Here is a 22,095-nt window from a genome sequence, read left to right as displayed (position 1 = left end):
GAGAGTTTTCATTTTGATGTTTCTAGTTAGCTCCAGTTTTTTTCTCACCACCACCACCACCACCACCACCACCATCCCCATCTCCTTTTATCCTGTTGCCTTTTCATATAATGTAATTCAATGTAATTAAAACATTTATTAAATTCCTATTATGTGCAAGGCACTGTGCTAGGTACAAGTTACAGGAAAAGGAAACACCTGTTGCACACAAGAAACTTGGGTTCTGTGAAGGGAATACAGTATGTACAAAAAGAGGTATTAACATTTTACAAAGTAATTTCTTGGAGGGATCCAAAAAGGCTTTGGATTAGAGGACGGATAACAAACATGAGCCAGTGCTTAAATAATTAAAGAAAAGCTATTTATCAAAATTCATTTTGTAGCTATATAGTATGCTTTTTTTGTTTGTTTTAGATGAGTTCTAAGGAAGTATAGAAAATGAACAGACCACAATAAAGGTAGTATAGTTTAAAAATATCTCCAGCATTGATATGATCTGAGTTATTTTTGTGTCAAAGTTCTGTTTACCAATTGATTTAGAGTTTTCATTTATATCTTTTGTTTTTATATCATCTGTCTCCTATTGTAATCCTCCCCCAACTGCCTCTGAGTCATCCCCTTATCTTAAAAAGGGATGAAGAAAAAAATTCCTAAAACATATATCAAAAAAAGTTTGATGTTATAGTCATTATCTCACACTCATGGTTTCTCCTCTTTATAGAAAAGCAGGGAGACTGAGGAATTAGTGTCGTACCATATTTCTTCTTCTAGTCTTCTTGATTTTGTAAGATTAATTTTTGATTGTTTTGTTTTTCTTATTCTTTCCATTTATATCGCTGTGGTGAATTTATTTTCCTGCTTCTGCTTACTTCACTTTGCATCAGTTCATAGAAGTCTTTCTCTGTTCCTCCATATTCATCATGTTCATCATTTCCTACATCACAATAGCATTCCATTACATTTATAGATCACATTTTGTTTAGCCATTCACCACTATAAATGGGCCTCTACTTTGTTTCCAGTTCTTTGCTACCACAAACTGTGCTGCTATAAATGTTTTGGCATGTCTAAGGTCTCTCTATTTGTTGTTGGTCTCATTGGGCTATATGCCTAGCAGTAGAATCTTTGGGTAAAGAAAACAGACATTTTAGTCACTTTCTTTGCATAATTCCAAATTGTTTCCAGAGTGATTGTACTATTTACAGCTTGGATCAACAGTCTACTAGTGTGCCTATCTTCAGCACTATTTCTATCTTTTATCATCTTTGCAAATTTGCTGGTATGAGATGAAAACTTAGAGGTTGTTTTGATTCACATTTCTTGTGTTATTAGTGTTTTGGAGTCTTTCATGGTTAATGATAATTTGCAATTCTTTTGAAAATTGTGTTTTCATATATTTTGATTATCTGTTTGTTCAACAAAGTTTTGATGGAAAGACAAAAGTAATTTTTGAGATTATCTCCAATTTTGGGGGATACTACAAAGATACTCAACTTAATGCCTAGCATTTATAAATTAGTAATGGATAGGCCATCTCTTACAGGCTGTTCTGGTAGAACAGATTCTTCCTTGGGTAAGAGGTTGAACTCAATGACTTTGAAGTCAACTCTATTGCCATTATTTGTTTGGGGCAGCAGCCATTAGGACAGGATAAGCCAGAAGTGAGATGAATTGGCAGATGGAATGACTGGAATTTACATGCAATTCCAATCAACAAATATTTATTATATGCCTGTTAGTGAGTGAGACTCTGTGCCAGGTAATAAGGATACATAGATAAAACCAAAACATTCCTAGCTCAAAAACAAATTATATTTCATTAGGTGAAACAACATGTACACTGATTTGCAAAAAAAAAAAAAAATAAGATATTTCACGGAGGAGGAATCACTAAAATCTAGGGAAATCAGGAAAGGCTTCCTACAACAGTTGTCACTGAAATAGATGCTTAAAGAAAGGCAAAGGATTCTAAGAGTTGGAGATAAGGAAGTATTGTATTCCAAGTGTGAGTTGTGAGGGAAGGATTAATTCAAGATCTGGCTAGAAGGACAGTTTGGTCAGACCATAGAGTATGTGTAAGTGAAGCAGTACAATATGGACAAAGACTGGAAAGGTAGGTTGGGGGTAGATTGTATAAGGTTTTAAATACCTTATTTGTATCAGATCCTAAAAGTTCTAGAGAATGCCTTTCAAGGCTCATCTCAAGAGCTACTTTCTCCAAGAGCTGTTAGTGTCCCCCATCTCTATATTTTTTTTATAAATATCCTATATCTGTGAATATATTGTCTTCCATGATTAAAACCCAAACTTCTAGACAATCTTACATATTCATTTGTATCACCACCTAGAGCCTAGCACACTGCTTGTCGTGTGATAGGTGAAAGATGCCTTAATTGTTTTAGCCGTTGAAGATTTATTAACCAGGGCAGTTATGTAATTGGACCAATTTCATAGGAAGATTATTTTGGCAGCCATGTGGAGGGTGATTTGAGATGTGCAGAGACTTGGAGTAGGCAATCAGTTAATGTTGTTCAATTGTTTCAGTTGTATCTGATTCTTTGTGATCCCATTTGAGGTTTTCTTGGCAAAGATATTGGAGTAGCTTGCCATTTCCCTCTCCAGCTCATTTTACAGGTGAGGAAACTGAGGCAAACAGGGTTAAGTGACTTGCCCACTGTTAGTAAGTGTCTAAGGCCAGGTTTAAACTCATGAAGATGATTCTTCCCGATTCCAAGTCCAGTACTCTATACACTGTTCCATCTAGCTGGCCTTAACCAATTATGAGACTACTATAATGACTCTAATAATCATTAATAATAATAATAATCCAGGCAAAAGATCACAGGGGCATGAACTAAGGTAATATCAATGTCAGTGGAACTACATGGATAGATGCAGGAGTTATTATAGAGGCAGAATGACAGGGCTTAGCATATGATTGAATATGAGAGGTGATGGACGGGGGGAAAATATCAAAGATGACTCTTAGGTTATAAACCTCAGTTGGTGATGCCCTTAAAAGCAATAGCTGTGGTCACTTCTTGCACATTTTTACTCCTTGAGGATCTGATTAAAATGGGAGAAGTTATTAGAATAAATATGGTCTTGCTATCTTCAAGACAATATTTTACAAGAAAATTTAAGTTGATAGTTTACTGTGAAACTACTTCTTGTCATTCTTTGGCACACTGATGTCTTAGTTCTCAAAAAGTTTATTATGGTCTGTGGGCCATGGGGTGTGTGCATATTTTCATGATTATAGCCGTTTGGGGAAGTTATCCACTTGTGGCTTTATTTTCAAGAAATGGTGCGGTTTCCTCTCTCTTTACATATCCTTTAGAACTTTAGAGGTCATGGAAATTATAGAGTTGAAGGATTTGACATTTTGGACTTTAGTTTCCATGAAGAAATTTAAACCTAAAAAGGTCTATTCACTAGTATGGGACAGTGCAAAGTCTGTTTGATGAAAAATTGTGAACAGAAAAACCTGATGATTAGAATGATTTCTGTATTTGAGAAATTGCTGCAAAAACTTTCTGGTCCTTTGTTCCCTTGACCAAAAGTACTTAAGCTTCAGTCAGTCCTTCCTTACCCCTTTCTGTTTACATGCCTCTGGATTCACACAGTTTTTTCTTTGTTTGTTTTTTGATGATCATATGAAAATGTGACACCTACAACTGAATTCAGGTCTCTAGGAATAGTTTGACCAGCACAGAGTACAGCAGTACTATTTTCTCCTTTGATCCGGGAGCTATATTTCTGTTAATATGATCTAAAATCTAATTAGCTATTCTAGCACCTTGGCCTCACTTTTGGCTCAGGTAAAAGCTTGGGCCACATGAAATTCCGACATCTTTTTTTTCATATGCTATCCATTCATGTGGTGCCACTTCTTGTATTGCTATAATTTACTTATTTTTAACCTAAATATGGGGCTTATCCCTTTAAAATTTCACTTCCTTGCTTTGAATCTGTGGTTCTAACTTATTAAATTTCTTTTGAGTCTAACATGTTAGTTATCTCTCCAATCTTTGTGTTAAATGCAAATTTGATAAGCATTTCTTTATTCTGTTTGATGATGAAAATGTTGAAAAGACAGGACCAAGAACAGAACCTTATCTTTAAAACATTTCTAAGGCCTCTTGTGCTTTACTGTAACCTTTGCCCCTTTCCATCACTCTCAGTGAGTGAACAGTTATTTTACCAAATGGCCTCCTTTTGCTTCTGTTGGTCATGATTTCTTATAGAATAAACAGTCTGGGCCTTGGACTCCATCTACAATGTCATTTCTTTTGATTGCTTGACAGAAATACTTGAGCCTTGGGCTGTACTTATATCATCTGTGATGTTGACTGTTGCAGGAACTTGAGGGCAGTAGCCAACCTTTGCAAGAGGAGGAACTGTCTGTCATGGAGTGCATTAAATAAACATTGGGTTTTCTAGTGCTGACATGCAATTTCTTCTGACTTGCAAATAGTTTTTGGGAAGAAATCGTGTTTCTGTCTTCTTGAAAAGAGTAGCCTTATTATAATTTTGAAAAACATGATCAATTGAGGCCCTAAATATTTTTGATAGTTTCCTTAAGGAATGATACAGAAAAAATCAGCAGGAAAAGGAGTATTTCTTTACCTGTATAGGTTTTGTGGATTCCTTTTTTTAAAATCCAGACTTCTGAGTTGATTCATGTGGAATACTCTCAAGGGCAGAAACTCCTTCCACCAATACAGATAAGCATGTGTGTCATTTATAGTCTCCGAGAGTTGCTTGGGAGCACTGAGAGGTTAAATGACTTGCTCAGAGTCACACACAATCAGTGTATGTCTGAGACAGTTTGAATTGAGAACTTTCTGACTCCAAGGCTGGCCCTTTCTTGACTAATAATTAAATAGGAAGATGTCATAATTTTGTGTGCTATTCCTCTAATATTAAAACATCTTTAGAGCTTTTGAGTTGTGCTATTTCTTGCCTTTAAAAATCACGTTTTTTGAAAATTCGCATTTGAAAATCATTACAACCTAATTGACTAGCTTCTGACAGTCATGTGGTCCCTGGATCCTGTGGGTATCAACTGAGTACTTCTCAGAGTTACATTAACCTTGTGATCCTGGAGTGCTACAGCAATGTGCCATGGAGCTCGTGATGCTTCTGGAGTTTTGACATAGGATTAGCAACATCTTGTGTATGTACCTTCAAGTCTTATAGAGGCAGCCCCTGAAGCATCTTATTAATTTCCCCCCTAGTCCTGTCAGTTCTGGGAGGGGATATATCATTTTTTCCCCTCCTTAACAGTATCTGACTTCCCTAGCTGGACAACTGAGATGAGATGTACAGGGATGGAAAGGCACTCTCAGCTTGAGGGGAGGGAAGACAAAGACCCTGGAATCCCATCTCAGAGGGTGGGGGGTTGGGTAAAGGATTTTACTTCCTGAATATCATTTGGTAGCTTTCAATCTATTCCAATCTAACAAGTATTTGTTTAAAGTGCCTACTATATTCTGAGTTTGGCTATGATTAGTATGTACCAGGTACTATACTAAAAGGGAAGGGGTGGATGTGAGCAAAGACAAAAGCAAAAATAGTCCTTGTACTCAAGGTGCTTATTACATTCTGAAAGTAACAGAGAACAATAACATTTACTGAGTAGGGGGGTGACATGGCCAGTTGTGCTCTTTAAGAAATAACTTTGGCGAGGTGGCTCAGTGAATTGAGCACTGGTCCTGGAGTCAGGAGGCTCTGAGTTTAATCCAGTCTCAGACACTTAACACTTACTAGCCCTGTGACCTTGGTCAAGTCACTTAACCCCAATTGCCCTTCCTTCCCCCCTCCAAAAAAAAAAGACTAAAAAAAAATTAACTTTGGTAACTGTGTGGAGGATGGGTTGGACTGGGGAGAGACTTAGGGTGAGGAATCCAATAAGGATGCTATGACAATAATTCTGGACCTGAACTAGGGTAGTAGTTATGAGTAGAAAAATGTAGATATAGCCAGGAGTTGTCATGAATATAGAAACAGCATTATAAGGCAGATGACTGAGTATGTGGCATGAGTGAGAATAAGGAGTCAAGAATTACAGAATGGTGCCAAAGTTTTGAACTTGGGTGAGTGCAAGGATAGTGGTAAAGATTACTGCCTCTCAACAATAAGTATTCATAAGAAGGAAGAAAATGATGATTTCTGTTTTGAACACATTGAGTTAGAGATGCCTATAGAACATCCAATTTGAAGTAGCCAATATAAGTTAGTTCTGTGATAATGGAGTTCTGGAGAATGACTATGGATTTTTCTTAGAACAAGTCTGGAAAAACAGATGAGATCACCAAATGAGAGTATAGAGAAATTTATTCTTTTTTTTTCTCTCTTCTCACTGCCCTCCAAACTCAGCAACTTGCCTTTCTACCACATCATTCCACTGAAATGGCTCTCTCCAAAGCTACTAATGATCGCTTAATTGCCAAATCAATGACTTTTCCTCAGTCTTCATCCTTTTCAGCTGCTCAATGTCATTTGACATTGTTGACCACTTACTTCTTCTGGATATTCTGTCCTGTTTGCATTTTCATGACACTCACTGCATTCTGCTGGTTCTCCTACTATCTCAGCCTTCCTTGATAGATCTTCATCCATAACATACTCATTAACTTTGGATGTCCCCTCAAGTCTCTGTCCACAGTGGCTATCATAGTATCTAGGACATAGGAAAATGTTGAATAAATGCTTTTTCAAAAAATTATTGCTATTTTTTTATTTTTATGTTACCTAAAAGGAAAAAAAAATCAAATCAGCAAAACTGACCAATATTGAAAAAACGTGACAATATTTACAAACTTCTTTCTCCCACCTTTGCAAAAGAGTTGGGGGAGATGTTTTCTCATATCTCTTCTATGGGACCAAGCTTGTTCTTTATAATTTTACAAGATTCATTTTCCATTGTTTTGTGGTTGTAGGCTGTACTACATAGTTGTAGACTGTGCTACATATTGCTTTCTTGGCTTTGCTTACTTTGTTTTGCATCAGTTCATGTATTTCTATGCTTCTATATGTTCATCATAGTAATTATTTCTGTGGAACTGAATATTATTATTAGGTAATATTACACATTAATAAAATTATACAATAATAGAATCACTGTGGCACAGTAATGGTCCATTACTTTTTTTTTTAAGCAATCGGGGTTAAGTAACTTGCTCAAGGTTACACGGCCAGTTATTTCTGGGTGTGGTGCTAAGTATCTAAGCCCGGATTTGATCCCCAGGTCATCCGGACACTGGAGCTGGTGATCTTACTCACTGAGCCACCTGGCCACCCCTAAGCAATTGGGGTTAAGTAACTTGCTCAAGGTTACATGGCCAGTTATTTCTGGGTGCATTACTTCTTAATAAATGCTTGTTGAATAACCCAGATCTTCCATTGACCATGGTGAGCTATCCCAGTTCAGTAGTGACCTGGATATTCAGGATGATGGCAATCCAAGGTCCTACTAGAACATGTTACTTGGAGAAGGAATAATCACATTCTTTCTCTCCCCACCTCACCTCTGGCCCATGTGCTGGGTGCTTAGTTTGTTTCAAGTTTAAAGAAGTTAGGCTTCTTTAGATTTTGAATGAGAGGAGAGCAAGAGCTCAGAATATAGGCCACTTTAGCTTCTCAGACTTGGTATTTTTTAGTGACTGTAGCTGCTTCCTCTGTGACTACAGAACTAATTAGATTCCCTGTGAATTTGGTGATGTTTGGTGGTAAACAGCCCTTCTTTTCTCTAGTTTTAACTCTACAGTCAGTTAGGGTGGAGAATGAGTTGTATTGTAAGTGGTTAGCCCTTTGTTCATCTCCATTTAGCTGATAGGCATGGGGCTTCTGTTAAAGTGCAGTTTCATGACCCTGGAGATCTGTGTTTTAAGGAACTTCCACTAACTTTAGTGAACTAGAGCCTTAATTTATTAAATAGTACCCTTGTGGAAGAGTTAACAAACCCCCTGAGAATTACTAATTTATGCCCAGGGACCAGTTTATTCATGTTTTCCATTTAGGTCAGTGCCCCTTTTTCATCCTACTTAAAACTAAAAGTGCTTCTGAGCTTCCTTTCTGTTGGATTTTTATAGACTTTGTTTTCTTTATGATAGTGAAAAGTGAGAATGTGTTCAAAATTATGCATCCAGAATTAGTTGTATATGCCTCAAGTATGGAAAATTAGCCTACAAGCCTCAAATCACCAGGATGACATTTTTTTCTCTTATAATGTTGGCCTTTGATCTATATAATAACACTGCCCTACTCATATAAAAGCCCAAATTGCTAATGGTGTAATGTAAGCTATGAAAACACAATGATTAAGGAGACTATTTTGTTTGAACATGTATTAATGCAGAAAAAGGAGGGAAAATGACCTGATGGAAATGACTAGATTATTGAGAAGCAGCATGGAGTAGGAATCTGGGCATAAGACAAATAGAATAATTCTGAGTGATTTTTAAATATGGCCTCTTAGGACTTTGAATTCTTTGTGTTTATAATCATGTTGCCCAATGAGCTTGCTAATTTAAGGAGCTACTGTAAGGATTTTTGGGTTAATGCTTATATAATCCTTTGATTAGGGAAACAAAAGAAAGAATGGAGGGAAAGAAATCTACTACCTTATATGTTTTATTTATTAGTATGTTTTTCAAACTTTTATGCTGTAAAATCACATGCTAAATATTCAGGATTGTCTGTTTTCCAAGCTCCTGGCACTGCATTCTCTATTGTGGTATAGACAGAATTTAAACAGTGTGACTCAACTGCACCTTTTTTTTCAGGACCTCTAAAGATAATATATTGGATGGGACTAAGCTGTCCTGTAGAACACAGCAAACTATACATGTAAATAAAAGGTGACAGATTCACTTTGAATTTGCTCCACGGGATCATTTTAATTTATTAAAAAGAAAATTTGAGAATGTCCAAGACTTTTAACAAACCTTGTAATGGACCTTTAGTAGTAACTATAAAAAATTGTGTAATGCACATGCATTTAGGAGAGCTGACTAGTTGAAAACCATTCTTCCTCTCCATCCCCCTTTCCTTTCAAATCAGCAAATATTTATGAATGCCTACTGTGTAGAGAATTGTATTAAGACCCTGGGGAGGAACACAAAGTTTAGGTGAGACATAGCCTCTGCCTTGTTGGAGAGAATGATACAAATGAGCGACTGTCCCATGAAATAGAGTGTTAGACTTTGTATATGTGGATATAGTTGGTGCCTAACAAATGTTTGTTAAATTTAATTGAATTTAAGATTGACTTTCATCCTGTAATGAAAATCTGTTATGTTACTACTTGACTATCTGGCAGAATTGACTTGTCAGGGGTTTTTAGCATTTTTTAAAATAGTTAAATAGCCGTAATACACACTTTTAAAAAAACTTATGATGTTTTGAGAGTGGGCTTTGTGAGAACATAGAGTACCTTAACTCTGTAGATATTTACACATAATGCCAACACACATATATTAAAATGTTTGTTGTTTTCCAGAAGCTAAGCTGGAGGGCTAGGATCTGATGCCACTGATTGATGGCCTCTTCATAATAATCAGATCATGAATCCCTGATGAATACAAGGAAGCCTTCATTATCTCATAATCCAATGCATTGTATTTACTTCACTTGGCCGTGTTGTTGAGACTTTGAACATAGGATTTTTATCACATCAAGAAAATTGCATGACTTGTTCTGGAAAAATTTCCCATTTGTTTCAGATTAGCCATTTGTCATAACTTAGGACTATATTGGTATGGAGTTGTCTTATCCCCCTACATAATTAGATCACCTGTACTTTCAGAGGAAATATATCTTAACTAGTCTGTTAAATTTTTTGGTTGTAATAAAGATTCCATCTTAAAACATTTACCGTTTTCTTTCCATACAGAGCATGGTTTATATCTGTCATCTGAAGCCTGCGGTAAGTTCTGATTCTAGTAGTGAGTTTCTTTTCCTTTCAGAAGGAAAAACGTGTTTCAGAATGGGCTAGTGAATTTTAAGGAGAATATAAAAAATAAGAATTTTAAGTATGTTGTATATATTTGCCATCATGATATGGAGTGTTATTTCAATTTTCTTTGTTTTTCACTTTGAGATCCTAACTTAGCATGTTTCTGAATGGAATAAAGTGCTCCATTATAATCTATTAAGGTTAATTTACCCTATTCAAATAAATCCTTTGTACTATAACATACTTATTTTAATATATTAATATAAGTACTTAGTATCAAATATGCACAGTCTTTGTATCATAAACTATTTATTTTCCATATATTGATGAGAGCTAATTTTTATCTTCATGTATGTGCATAAGAAAAAAAAATCCTGTTGTTTTTTTTCTATATATAAATGTTAATGATTGTTTTGTTTGTCCTTTGTTTCCAAAGAGGATGATGACATCAGGGAAATGATGACATGACTTGTAGTTGACTTTGATTTGAGTGAGGGAGGGCTGAAATGAAATGAAATTCCCAAGAGTAATTTTTCATAGTGGGGAAAAACTTCTCAAAAACTATGTAATTTGCAACCAAATCTTATTGTAAATCTTCCACAATATAATGGGCTACTGTTAAAAGTCATAAAGCCATTATGTTACCATTTGCCTTAAATTTGTTTCTCAGCCTGTAGAATTTGGCAGAGAGGTGCAGCTTGTCACTGGTGTTATCTGCAGCCATCCGTTTTATAAATGTTTACCAATGCCTTTTTGAGTGTTATTAAGACTTGGAAAAATGCTTTGCTGCAAAGGTATAGAGGAAAATCTTGAGATTTTTTTATTATGTAATACCAAGAAGAATCAACCATTAAGAGTTTTGGTTTTCATTTTTTTTATCCAGTCTTAAAAGTTAATCTTTAGGTAAGTGCATAAATGCCTAGATAAGTAATGGGCATTAGAGTAGTCTCCTAAAGTCTAAGCAGAAAATCTTTCTAGTTTGTTTAGAGCTTGTTCTTTACTTAGATCTGTGGTTTACTTCTTCGTTTTCTAACCAAGTACATAACACCAGGACTTTATTATATTTGTCTTCCCCAAAGCTAATGTCTAAAATTTAGGCCTAGTTGATTAAGGCCTTTAAAAAACATCCCAAAACTAAGTCTTCAGTGACCTCTTCCCCCTTAAGTATTTCCTATGCTCTTGGATTTCAAAGGAACTGGGGTCTGTTATAGAAGAGGACTGATACAATTTTTATGAGAGAGAGACAGAGACACAGAGACAGAGAGAGACAGAGAGAGAGACAGACAGAGACACAGAGAGAGACAGAGAGAGAGAAAAGAAAGGAAGGAAGGAAGACAGAAAGACAGAAAAGAGAAACACTTTGAAAACAAAATCGTATTCAACCAAAATGGTTTCCAAATGATCCATAGCAGACAAAATGTCAGCTAACATTAGGGAAATACTTGAGAAGGAGAGGTTCAGGCAGCATGGACCTTTCAGACATAGCAGTAAGCACTGATTGCTTATTTTCAAAGATATGTTTTGGCCTTGAAATATGTTTTAGTTTAGACTAGACATCTATAGGCACTATTATACTGCTTCCTTTCTTCTCTGCTCTCCTCATCCTCTCCCTCCTTCCATCCTCCAGGAACATACAATCCGGCCTCATGCTCTAGCATGGAGGCTTCCTTCTGACTGAGGAGCAGGAAAGAATTTTGGATGTTGGCTTCTTCTACCCAGCTTTTGGGTAGGAGGAAGAGGATTGCCCAGAATAGAGACTAGGGAATGTTGAGAGGGCCGAAGAGAGGGAAATTTTGTAGGCAAAGGTACAGGTATGTGTTTAGGGAGAGTAGGGAGACAAGTTGGAAAGTATTGTCAAAACTGATTTAAAGTGACAACAAAGCAATTTTCAAAAGCTTGAATGAGGATTGTCCAATCAGGGAAAGGACTAGACTTCACTTTGGAGTCAGATGACCTATTTCTGAAGCATTCCAGTTCCAGGATCTAAGTAAGACTTGTTTGACCTTAGGCAACCCACTTCAGTGAGCCTTGGCTTCTTCAGTTATAAAATGCAGAGGCTGAATTAGTTCATCTCTAAGGTTCCTTCCACCTCTAATACTTTGTGAAAAGCTCCTTTACAGTTGTAATGTTCTGTAAGGTGGTTTTGGGGATAAACTGAATCAAGATATTTTCAGTACTTTTACCTCTTCCTTTTTTTGTCTCCAGATTGTCTTTTCTCTTAAAAAAAAAAAAAAACTTTGCCTGGATAAAATAGATCTGTAATTGTATAATAAATATGACAATAGCAATAATTTAAAAAAGGGTAACATGCTTTTTAGACATTGTCTCAATAAATTTTGGTGAGCATTAGTTGGCCTTAGTAACCTTATTTCATTCTTTATTCTACTCAGTAGAGGTAGATTTGGCGACACACTTATGTTTGACATTGCATTTCAAATACTTTGGGGGGAAAGCTAAACCCCCCCAAAAAAGGAAAAGTACTTCTTCAAAATGAAATATAAGTATGTATTGTAGCTATAATTTTGCTGTGTAAATAGATAATTCTTAAGTGGATGCAGGAGTATTTTTTAGTGATATCATAAAAATTATAAGAAATTTATAATTATAAGAAAAATTATAATTATAAGAAAAAAGGACTTTTTTGGGATGGCATTCTGTTGTTTCACTTTGCACAATGTCTGGCACATAGTAGGCACTTAATAAATTCTTGTTAACTGACTTAACCTTACTTGTTGCCTTGGCTCTGTTCTTCCTCTGATCAGAAAGGACTGCTTTTGATTTTTTTGTTGTTTTATTTTCTGAAGTGCTGTACTCAGTGATTAACTCTTGGAAAAGATGGATCCCTAGCTGAACCCTAGCAAATATTTCCATAATATTTTTTAAGCAGACTGGTATCAGCATGTTTGAATGGCATGTTAAACAAACATTTAAGGTGTTGACCCAATTAGCACTGCTGAGTACTGTTTAAATGTTCAGTAGATTCGTGGTTCTATTCTGGGAAAATAAATTGCAATCTTTAGTTGTATGACATTCTAAACTAGCTATTTGACTCTAAAAACCACTTTACTGAGTTGGAGAACTGCCACATTCTCTCTAGCTTTCCTTGCTGGGTCAGTAAGGTTTAGAGTTTTTGCTTGACCCAGCTAACACTTGGACATTCTCCTTTTTTAGAAATTGGAAGGACCTGGTCCCTGTTTTGTAGCTATGAATCATCCAGGAGATGCTTGAGAAAAGCAAAAATATTCTTGACAATAGTTTGTCACTTTTTCCAGCCTCCTCACCTAAATTAGGATCTGTTTAAAATTGAAGCACAGGGTCCGTCACTCAGGCCACGACTGAACAGGCTGCTTCATCCCTTCATGCGTATTGGATAGGAGTGAGTGCTGATTGCCAACTCAGAATAGGCCAGACACAGACACTGGAGCCTAGCTTTCATTCATTTCTAAAAATATAGCATCCTATTGGCTCAGTAGGTCAATAGCCAGTTTTCACTGATTGAAATATTTCTCATATGACAGTGTGCAGAGTGATTGTACTAAATGTTCATTGTGTTTACACCCATGTTTATTTAAAGTTCATATATTAATGTGAAGCAATATTTGGACAGATCAGACCAGTTTTCAACATTAGTACTTTGTAGTATTTAGGTGTGTCAGTATGGGAAAGTGGTAAGAAGAAAAGTTTACTTTGGCAAGAGCCGTCTAGAGTGATGAAAGGGAACTTAATGTTACGGTGTTGTACTAAAAAAAAGTCCCTTTTTCTGGCATTCTTGCATTTCTAATTTCAGTGGTGAGTGCAGTGAGTTGATCAATTCAAAAGTACTATAAATTGTGTATGGGGATTTTTTTCCCCAATCTTTAAAAGACAAATAAACATATTGCTAAAGGGGATAGTGCAAACTTCATACAACAAAAACGGTTAACATGGAAAATAAATTTTGCATGCAGAAATAAAAATGGAAGTAGTCATTTATGGAGGGGAAGGAGAGCAGAAATATGGGGAGGAGAATTGGTATTATCCTTCCCTCCATTTTGTTCATGTCCATTTTATTCACAGATTCACTGTATATATGGCCTGGCTCTTAGAAGAATAGTTGGTCATAATGATATGAATGAAGGATGTGTCTTATAAATAACATTATTTTGAATATTATTGTATATTACGTATTATATATTTGTGTGTTTGTATGTATATGCATGCATAAAGTACTGGGCCTGTGACTTCATTAATATAGGGAACTTCCATTGAGGGAACTCTTACCACTGAAGATTGACATCTGTATGTGTGTGTATCTGTCTGTCTATCTATCTATCTGTCTGTCTATCTATCTATCTGTCTATCTCTGAATGTGTGTGTATGTGTATATGTACACACACATCTATGATGTGCCTACTATGTCCCAGGTACTGTGTTATATAAGCACTGGTTATACATAAAACAAAAATTAATATTTTTTCCAGGGATGGCACTTAAATGTTGGCTTTGAGTTGTTTTTATTTTAAGCAATCGGGGTTAAGTAACTTGCTCAAGGTTACATGGCCAGTTATTTCTGGGTGTGGTGCTAAGTATCTGAGCCTGGATTTGATCCCCAGGTCATCCTGACACTGAGCCAGTGCTCTTACTCGCTGAGCCACCTGGACGCCCCTAGCTTTGAGTTTTTATTACAAATGGTATATTGAACTGTAGTTTTTCTTCAAAGGGTGTAGGAGTTTTCATTAGCTTGAGTTATGTATTTATATTACTTCTGGATTCCATACATTCCTATCTATCCTACCTTTTAAAATAATGGTATTTAGGAAAAATACAACTGCATAAAATAATACAAAACCAAAAATAAGAATTCTACACATTATAAAGCCATTTGAAATTGTTTTTCTTTTCATTATTATGCATGGATCTTGTGGTCTGTCTGTCTCCTTTAGCATATGCAGATGAGCTGCCCCCAAAGCTAAATTTATGGCCCTATTTAAATTGGAACAATATAAACTCATAACTGGTGTGATATTGTAAAGATTCTTTTCACCACTGAAGCTGCCTTCTCCTTATTATAGCATTAGATTGGGCAAAGTAGAAAATTGTATAGGATAATTAAGCTGTAGTGGATAAATTTGATATAACTGTCATGTATCTTCATGCTCTTTATGGATGGATTTCATGTATTTAGACCTAGTCTTGGTTTAAAACCTTAATGTCTCAGGTGGTAGTAGAGAGGGCCCTATGACAGATGCCTTCAACATCTTTAGATTATTGGATCAAATCTGATTGAGTAATTTTTTCATTTATGAGTTTGTTTTTTAATCAAGTCTTAATGGTTTATTGGGGTGGGGTGCTAGTCCGACAAGTTTATGCTCTTGATCTTCACTTTCCTAATTAGCTATTAATAGAGGGGAAACATGTTTGTCGATCAGACTGCACCCCTAATCTTGGCTAGTCATGGCAAATAACTACCACTGTTAACAAGGAGAACAGGCAAGAGCTGCTAGTACATAGTCATCTGAGTGGATTAGAAATACTATCTTCAAAAGAGTCATTTATATTATGTGACTAAATGGCAAATCTAGCTAAGCATTCCCGTGGAAAAAGTGAATCAAGTCAGAGGTAAGAAATGGATTGGCAATGTGTCAAGTCTTTATGTTCATGGTCTCTCCCTCAGATAGACATTCTCTTTTATCTGTCGAGGTACTATACTAATTCAATACCTGCTTGTTAAATGGTTCTGGCAAATGTAACATCAGTATAAATATATCCTTGCTCCACTCTCTCTGCCAACCTCTTGTTCATTCATTTGAAGATTGATTCAGATGCCTGGGGCAGTGGTTTGAGTAACCTGTGATCCTTCTGCTGGGGCCCAATACCCTTATCTTTTTTTAAAAAAAGTTTCTTTTTATTCTACTCCTCCCCCAAAGGGGATGAATGACTGACAGGTCTACTTTTTTGCTGGGAATTCCCTCAGGCCAAGTTTACTTGTAAGCTTTTTCATTTGAAACCTGTGTCCCCCTTACCAGATAACATAGTGCAGTTTCTGTAGTAACTTAATCAGTTTGTATTCACACAAAAAACTTCAGGGTTTACATCACGAAATAAATCTTTGTAGTTCTTTCCTTGTGCTGTGTACCAAGCACTCTTCTCCTGAGATTTATACATATGTATACTTTGCTTGTTCCATGATCTAACCTTTCCACTTTCTCTTATCTTTCATTCCTTGGAGTTAGGAAGAGTAGAGCAGCTTTTGTTACTTTCACCTGTCAAATAAGGTTTCTTTATTACCTCGGTGGAATTCTTTGGAATCTTGACTGTCTACATTATATTTAACTGTACTTCAATCAAACTAATGTGTTTGGGTACTATGTGTATGAAATGATGGATGAAGGCAAAGATATAATAATATCGATTTGATTTGCATAAGAAGTTATCTTGGCCCAGTTGATCTTTGTTAACCTTTTAAAAGTTATATGTTTTGTTATTGTGATCACTGTATTAATTATGACTACCATATTAATAGTTCTTCTAAAGAGTAAATACTAACTAATCATCAAGGATGTGCATAAATTGATTTAACAACATTGCATTAACCACATGTTTTAATCTCTTCAACACTTTTATGGTGGGGTTGGCAATTTAATTTATTTACATAACAATACTTTTTTTGTAGTTGTTCAGTCAGGGCTGATTCTTCTTCCTGACCCCATTTGAGGCTTTCTTAGCAAAGATGTTGGAGTGGTTTGCCATTTCTTTCTCCAACTCATTTTATAGATGAGGAAACTGAAGCCAACTGGGTTAAGTGACTTGGTACTCACTCATAGCTGGCTCTCCTTCACCACTAACCCTCACTTCTAAAAGAAGGGAAATATGTTTACCACCTATTTGTTCTTTGAGGCTTAAGATTAGTTCTTGCATTTAGCCTTAGTGTTGCTGCCTTTTAAATGTTGTTTGCTTTTATATTATTTTAGGGATGATGTATAATACTCAGGCTCTGCTTTCTTCACTCAGCACTAGTTCATATGAGTCTCCAAATATTTTCTGAATTCCTTATAAGATAGTGTTCAGTGATACTTCATTATAGTGATGTTTGTTCAGCTGTCCTTCAATTGATGGGCAACTACCTTTGTTTCTAGGTTGTTGTTGGAATTTTTTTTTGCTGTCTCCAAATGTCCATTGCATCTTTTCACATACACTTGATTTTCTCTATCTTCTGATTACTATAATCAAAATTACAGGCTAAATTCAGACCAATGAAATTCATAATTTGTGTCATAAAAATAGGAAAAATTCTACTAAAATTGTATCTAATCAGAAGTTTCTAGATTTAGGGTAAATGAAGTCTTGGTTCTTTTTTTTTTTGTCACTATGGTGGCATTAGAGTTATGGTGAGATGAGCAGGTTGTGGTCAGAATTACAGTCATCAAAATCTGGGGAGAAGAAATTTAACATAAAAAAATGTGGTCAAGGGGTAGCTAGGTGGTGCAGTGAACTGAGCACCAGCCCTGGAGACAGGAGGACCTGAGTAGAAATCTGTCCTCAGACATTTAACACTTACTAGCCATGTAACCTTGGGCTAGTAACTTAATCCCAATTGCCCTGCCTTCTCCCCTCCAAAAATACAAAAAAAAAAAAAAAAACATTTGGTAAGGAATACAGGAAGTCCGAGTTGGTCTGCCAATCCAAAATCAAGATTATAGGAGGCTCTGTTTTGTAGCCTGGCTCTCTAGGTGGAAAACAGGGTAGGACTAGAGAGACAGATCACCAGCATAGATTGCCTGGGGATACTTAAGTGCCTTTCTGCACCTGGGAATGTTTTCTCTTTCCTATTCTGACCCTATTTTAGATCATAATCCCTGCCTACTCAGCTCGTTAGCTTTCCCCACAATGTCTTGACAGTAATACATTGGAAAAATAAGATCTATTGAAAGGTGTAGCTGTCTTATACTTTTGGAATTGCCCCCACTTTTTTTTCCTTCCTCTTAGATTCATATTCAATTTTCTTTATTTTTGTTAGAGAAAAGGTGTTTTTCATGTGCAGGTGTGTTTTATTTCTTTTAAAGGGCTCCCTTTTCTGAGAGTAGGCATAATTACCTTTATATATTTTATAGAATCTTTGAAATGGTGAGTGCCTGGTAAACTAATTTTGTATCAAATTATACATCAGCTTTAGGTTTGATTTTTAAACTTTACCTATAATTAAACTTTGATTATAAATTGTTTATTTTTATATTTAGCTGCATCTTTGTATTTTGTAATCACTAAGATAATTAGAAAATAGCTTAGTCCTTTATTGTTTCAAGAATTCCTTTTGGAGGTATTTATGTAAATTAGGATAAGTCATTTAACTCTGATTACCTCAGTTTCCTCATATGTAAAATGACCTGGAATAGGAAATGGCTAACCTCTCTAGTATTTTTGCCAAGATAACCTGAAATGGGATCATAAAGAGTCAGAAAAGTGAAAAGACACAAAAACAACTACAACATCTGTATGCAGTGTGGTAGGCCCTGGGGATAAAAATACAAAAAAAAATGAAAGGATTCTTAAGCTCAAGGAGAGCTGAAAAAGAAAGACCAAACAAATTAGGTCCTAGCATGCCTTAAAGAAGATTAATAGTTCCTTAGTTAATTTGTTTAAGAAGCAGAACATTTTGGCATAACCCATAACAGGAAATTAACCTGTTCTATCAAATATTCACTTTAGCAGAAAAGAAATAAATAGCAAAGTAATACCTTGTTCTTTTCTTTGTAGACAATTCTTAAAAATTAAATGTTAGTTTGTTTCTGCTAATGTTAAATCTTTTTATTACTAGAAATGCCATTTCTAAGAATTGACATTGGTTCTCAGTTGTGAAATGTAAACCTTCTTGAAATTCAAACATACTTGGGAATCTCAGCTATATTTTCATTTATTAATGACTACAAATACTTTGTAATCTAGGCAAAAATCCGTAAACTAAGGAAATTTTGGCTTTTTAGCCAAAAGTTTAATTTGAGGACAGTTTATATGTACTTATGGTTGTTTTCTTTTATGGATAATATGTAGCACTTGCTCTTTACCTATTGCATATATAAAACTTGTCAATGAATTTTTATTTGCTACAGAAAAATTACAGCATAAAGTCATAGCCTAGAGATGCTTTAAAAGAAAAAAAATATTTTTGCATGTTTGCACAGTAGGAAAAGGTACATCAAAAAAGTCTTACAATATTGTGCAGAAATTGGGGAAATATTTTAATTTTTGTTCAAGAGGGATAGTATTGGAAACCAGTAACTCAAGTATTAGGATATAAATGAATTCCTATTTTAAGATGATGGGGAACATATTAATTGGCATTCAATTATAAGGTCAGAGGATCATAGATTCAGAATTGAAAGGGAATTGAGAGGTCACCAAAATCCAACCACTTTGTTTTGCACTTGATGAATATTAGACTGAGAAAAGCTAATAGTCAAGGGTCATATAGTTAGTAACTGACAGAGTAGAAGAAAAATGCTTCCCACAATTTCTTAGAAGCACACAAGATGACAGCAGAAATAAAAAAATTATGTAATATTTTGTATGATAAATGAGATTCTGAAATAATTGTGGGAACATGGAGGTGGAGACCAGATTTTTTTTTTAAGTAAGCTAAATGTTAGGCCAATGGTTAGGTTAATTGTTCATCTTATTTTATATTTAAGATGAAGTATTGCTTAAGCGTATTAAATAAAATCACACACACAGTCTGAATTTAGACAGTCTTTCAAGCTATAGTTAATTCTAAACTTTTCCCTAGTAATTGTTTCTGTCTCTGATGAATGTTAAGTGATTATGCTTACTTCAGAGGGTATAATTTGCTTTGGAAAAGGAAGTGTGGTTATACCTGAGGCAATTAAGGAAAATATACATGGACCTATTCTTTACCTATAGTTTACTTTGGAAGTTTTGAATTTTTTTTAGATTGATGGTAGAGGGTATTCCTGGGTGATAAGTCAAATAAGTATGCCTATATCACAAAACTAAATAATTTTTTAAAAATGCTCATTCAAATTGGCCAGATGTAACTGAAACATTATTTTCCTTCACTTTAACTAATTTCATTCAGAAACATTTATTAAATCCTTACTATATGTAAAGCACTGTGCCAGTCAGGCTAAGCAGATTATAATGACGAAATACAAGATTTATCTTCATGTAATTTATTGGGTTTTAGAAATTATTACTAGTGTTTATTGATATGCATACAATGAAATTTACGTTTTTGATTTAAAAATGCTTCCATTAGGAAAAAAAATGTAATTCAGTTATTTCCCATTCTGAAATTAATGAAATTATTTTTAAATGCTTTGTAGTAATAGCTTACATGTATTTAAAGCTTTGTACTCTACAAAATATTTTTACAGTGATTATGGAATTGCAGGTATATGCACGTAGTTATATATTTCAACAAGAGATTCAGAAAAAGTCTTATTTAGAAAGGGAATGCAAATGGGAGAAAATATAACAAATGTCTAATATACTTCTTACTGGCAAATATAATGAATTCATTTCATGTCTTATTTCATGTCTTGGGTCATGAATATATAGTTTATATCACTGAGCCATACTGCTAACATCTGTCTTGTTTCCTTAAATTACTTCACTTTTTCTCTCCTTTCCCACATATATGACAAATATATATATATACACAAGTATACATATGTATATATAAAATTAACTCTGTGTTTTATAGGATACTAGTTTTTAGAGTTGGAAGAGACCTTGGAGGCCGTCAAGTATAACCCCCTTTTGTGTCCAGAAATTTCTCTATATAGCTACATTTACTTTATATACCCATATCAAAATCTTGATTATGGAATTCATAGTAAAATATTATTAACTTTATTAGAAAAGTAGCATCTTTTGCTTTTAAAAGTTTTTCAAGGCATGCTACTCCTTTTTCTGCTAAATATTGCCAAATTAAAATATTTGAATTGAACTCTAAAAGTATGATGCTTTGATCTTGTAATTGAATGCCAATTAATATGTTCTTTATCTTCTTAAAATATGAATTCATTTATATCTCTAATCAATATATTATTTCAGTATATCAATATTATATCAGTATGTATCTAATAAATATATTAATCTATTTAAATGAATATTTTTGAATATTGAATAAAAATAATATGGATCTCTTAAGGGGAGAGCAAAGTGAAGAAAATGTCAAAAATAAGAAGCCTTGAAATGAGTTGTTAAGATGAGAAAGTGGAAGAGATGTAAAGAGAATGGGGGGATGGGGAAGAGAATGACTTTATTAATATGAATATATTCACAAATTTGCCACCTCAAATCATTTTTGGAAATAAGTGCTTTAAGTATGACAATCATCTGTCCTTCATTTTGGAGGAAGGACATTTCTAATTTCAAGAAAGAAAATAGTACTTTCAGTAGAACTTTGCAAAAGCTAGACTATATCATCCAATCCAGAATTTAGAAAATATAGTTGCAGTAGTTACAAATTCTAATTAAATATTAAATACTTTCAAATGTTAATATAAACAAAAAAGGGGGGGGGGAACCATTAGTACTAAAAGACAGATATAAAAATTATATATAGGAGGAAAACTATAGCAACTTGTGTTCAGAAATAAGTAGAGTAGTAAATTAACTTAGTTACAATTTCCATAAAACATACAGAACCCATTGGATAAAACTCTTGATACCAAAGCAAGTCACAGATTTTAAAGGGTTTCTCTTGCTGTACAGAATCCCTTTTAGAAAGTCAACTGCCCAGCGAAGAAAGGTAGCAGTGAATGGTTCACATAACTTACACTTTATTAATTTTTCTAGGAATCTGACAACTTAAGAGCATGGTATTCAGTGGGGAAATCTTCAATTAATGATCTAGGTCCTTTTTTTTTTTTTTTTTTTAGTTTTACTTCTTAGTTTGGAAAACAATGACTCTTTCAAGCACTTATGCCACTCAAGTCCTTATTGAATTGAATTAAATGCAGACTGAAATACTAAAACAAGATTTTTTTTTTATCACAATATGATTCATAGGGGGTTGAAATGGCTTTTCTTATTTTCATCAGCATGTCTTTTATCATCTTTTAGGGTCCCCTAGTGGCATGGGGGAGGAGGAAGTGCTTGACTGGGTTGTTTCTGTCATAGCCAGTTATTTAGCA

General features: G+C 34.8%; 1 protein-coding gene across 7 annotated transcripts in view; it reads left to right on the top strand.

Annotated features, from left to right (window-relative positions):
* TRIO (trio Rho guanine nucleotide exchange factor) overlaps positions 1 to 22,095 on the top strand; it is a 534,181-nt gene that overhangs the window by 53,735 nt on the left and 458,351 nt on the right. For 5 of the 7 annotated variants that reach the window (XM_069101423.1, XM_069101425.1, XM_069101427.1 and 2 more), the window contains exon 2: positions 9,899 to 9,931. The exons of the other annotated variants lie outside the window; for them this stretch is intronic. In XM_069101423.1, coding sequence (XP_068957524.1) covers positions 9,899 to 9,931 — 33 coding nt within the window. The remainder of the gene's footprint in view (positions 1 to 9,898; positions 9,932 to 22,095) is intronic. 7 annotated transcript variants of the gene reach the window in all.

This window comes from Petaurus breviceps, unplaced genomic scaffold, assembly GCF_028583685.1.
Source record: "Petaurus breviceps papuanus isolate PSGF00001 unplaced genomic scaffold, PetGlider_PUasm1.0 47, whole genome shotgun sequence".
NCBI lineage: Eukaryota > Metazoa > Chordata > Mammalia > Diprotodontia > Petauridae > Petaurus > Petaurus breviceps.
This window is presented reverse-complemented; position numbering and strand designations above follow the sequence as displayed.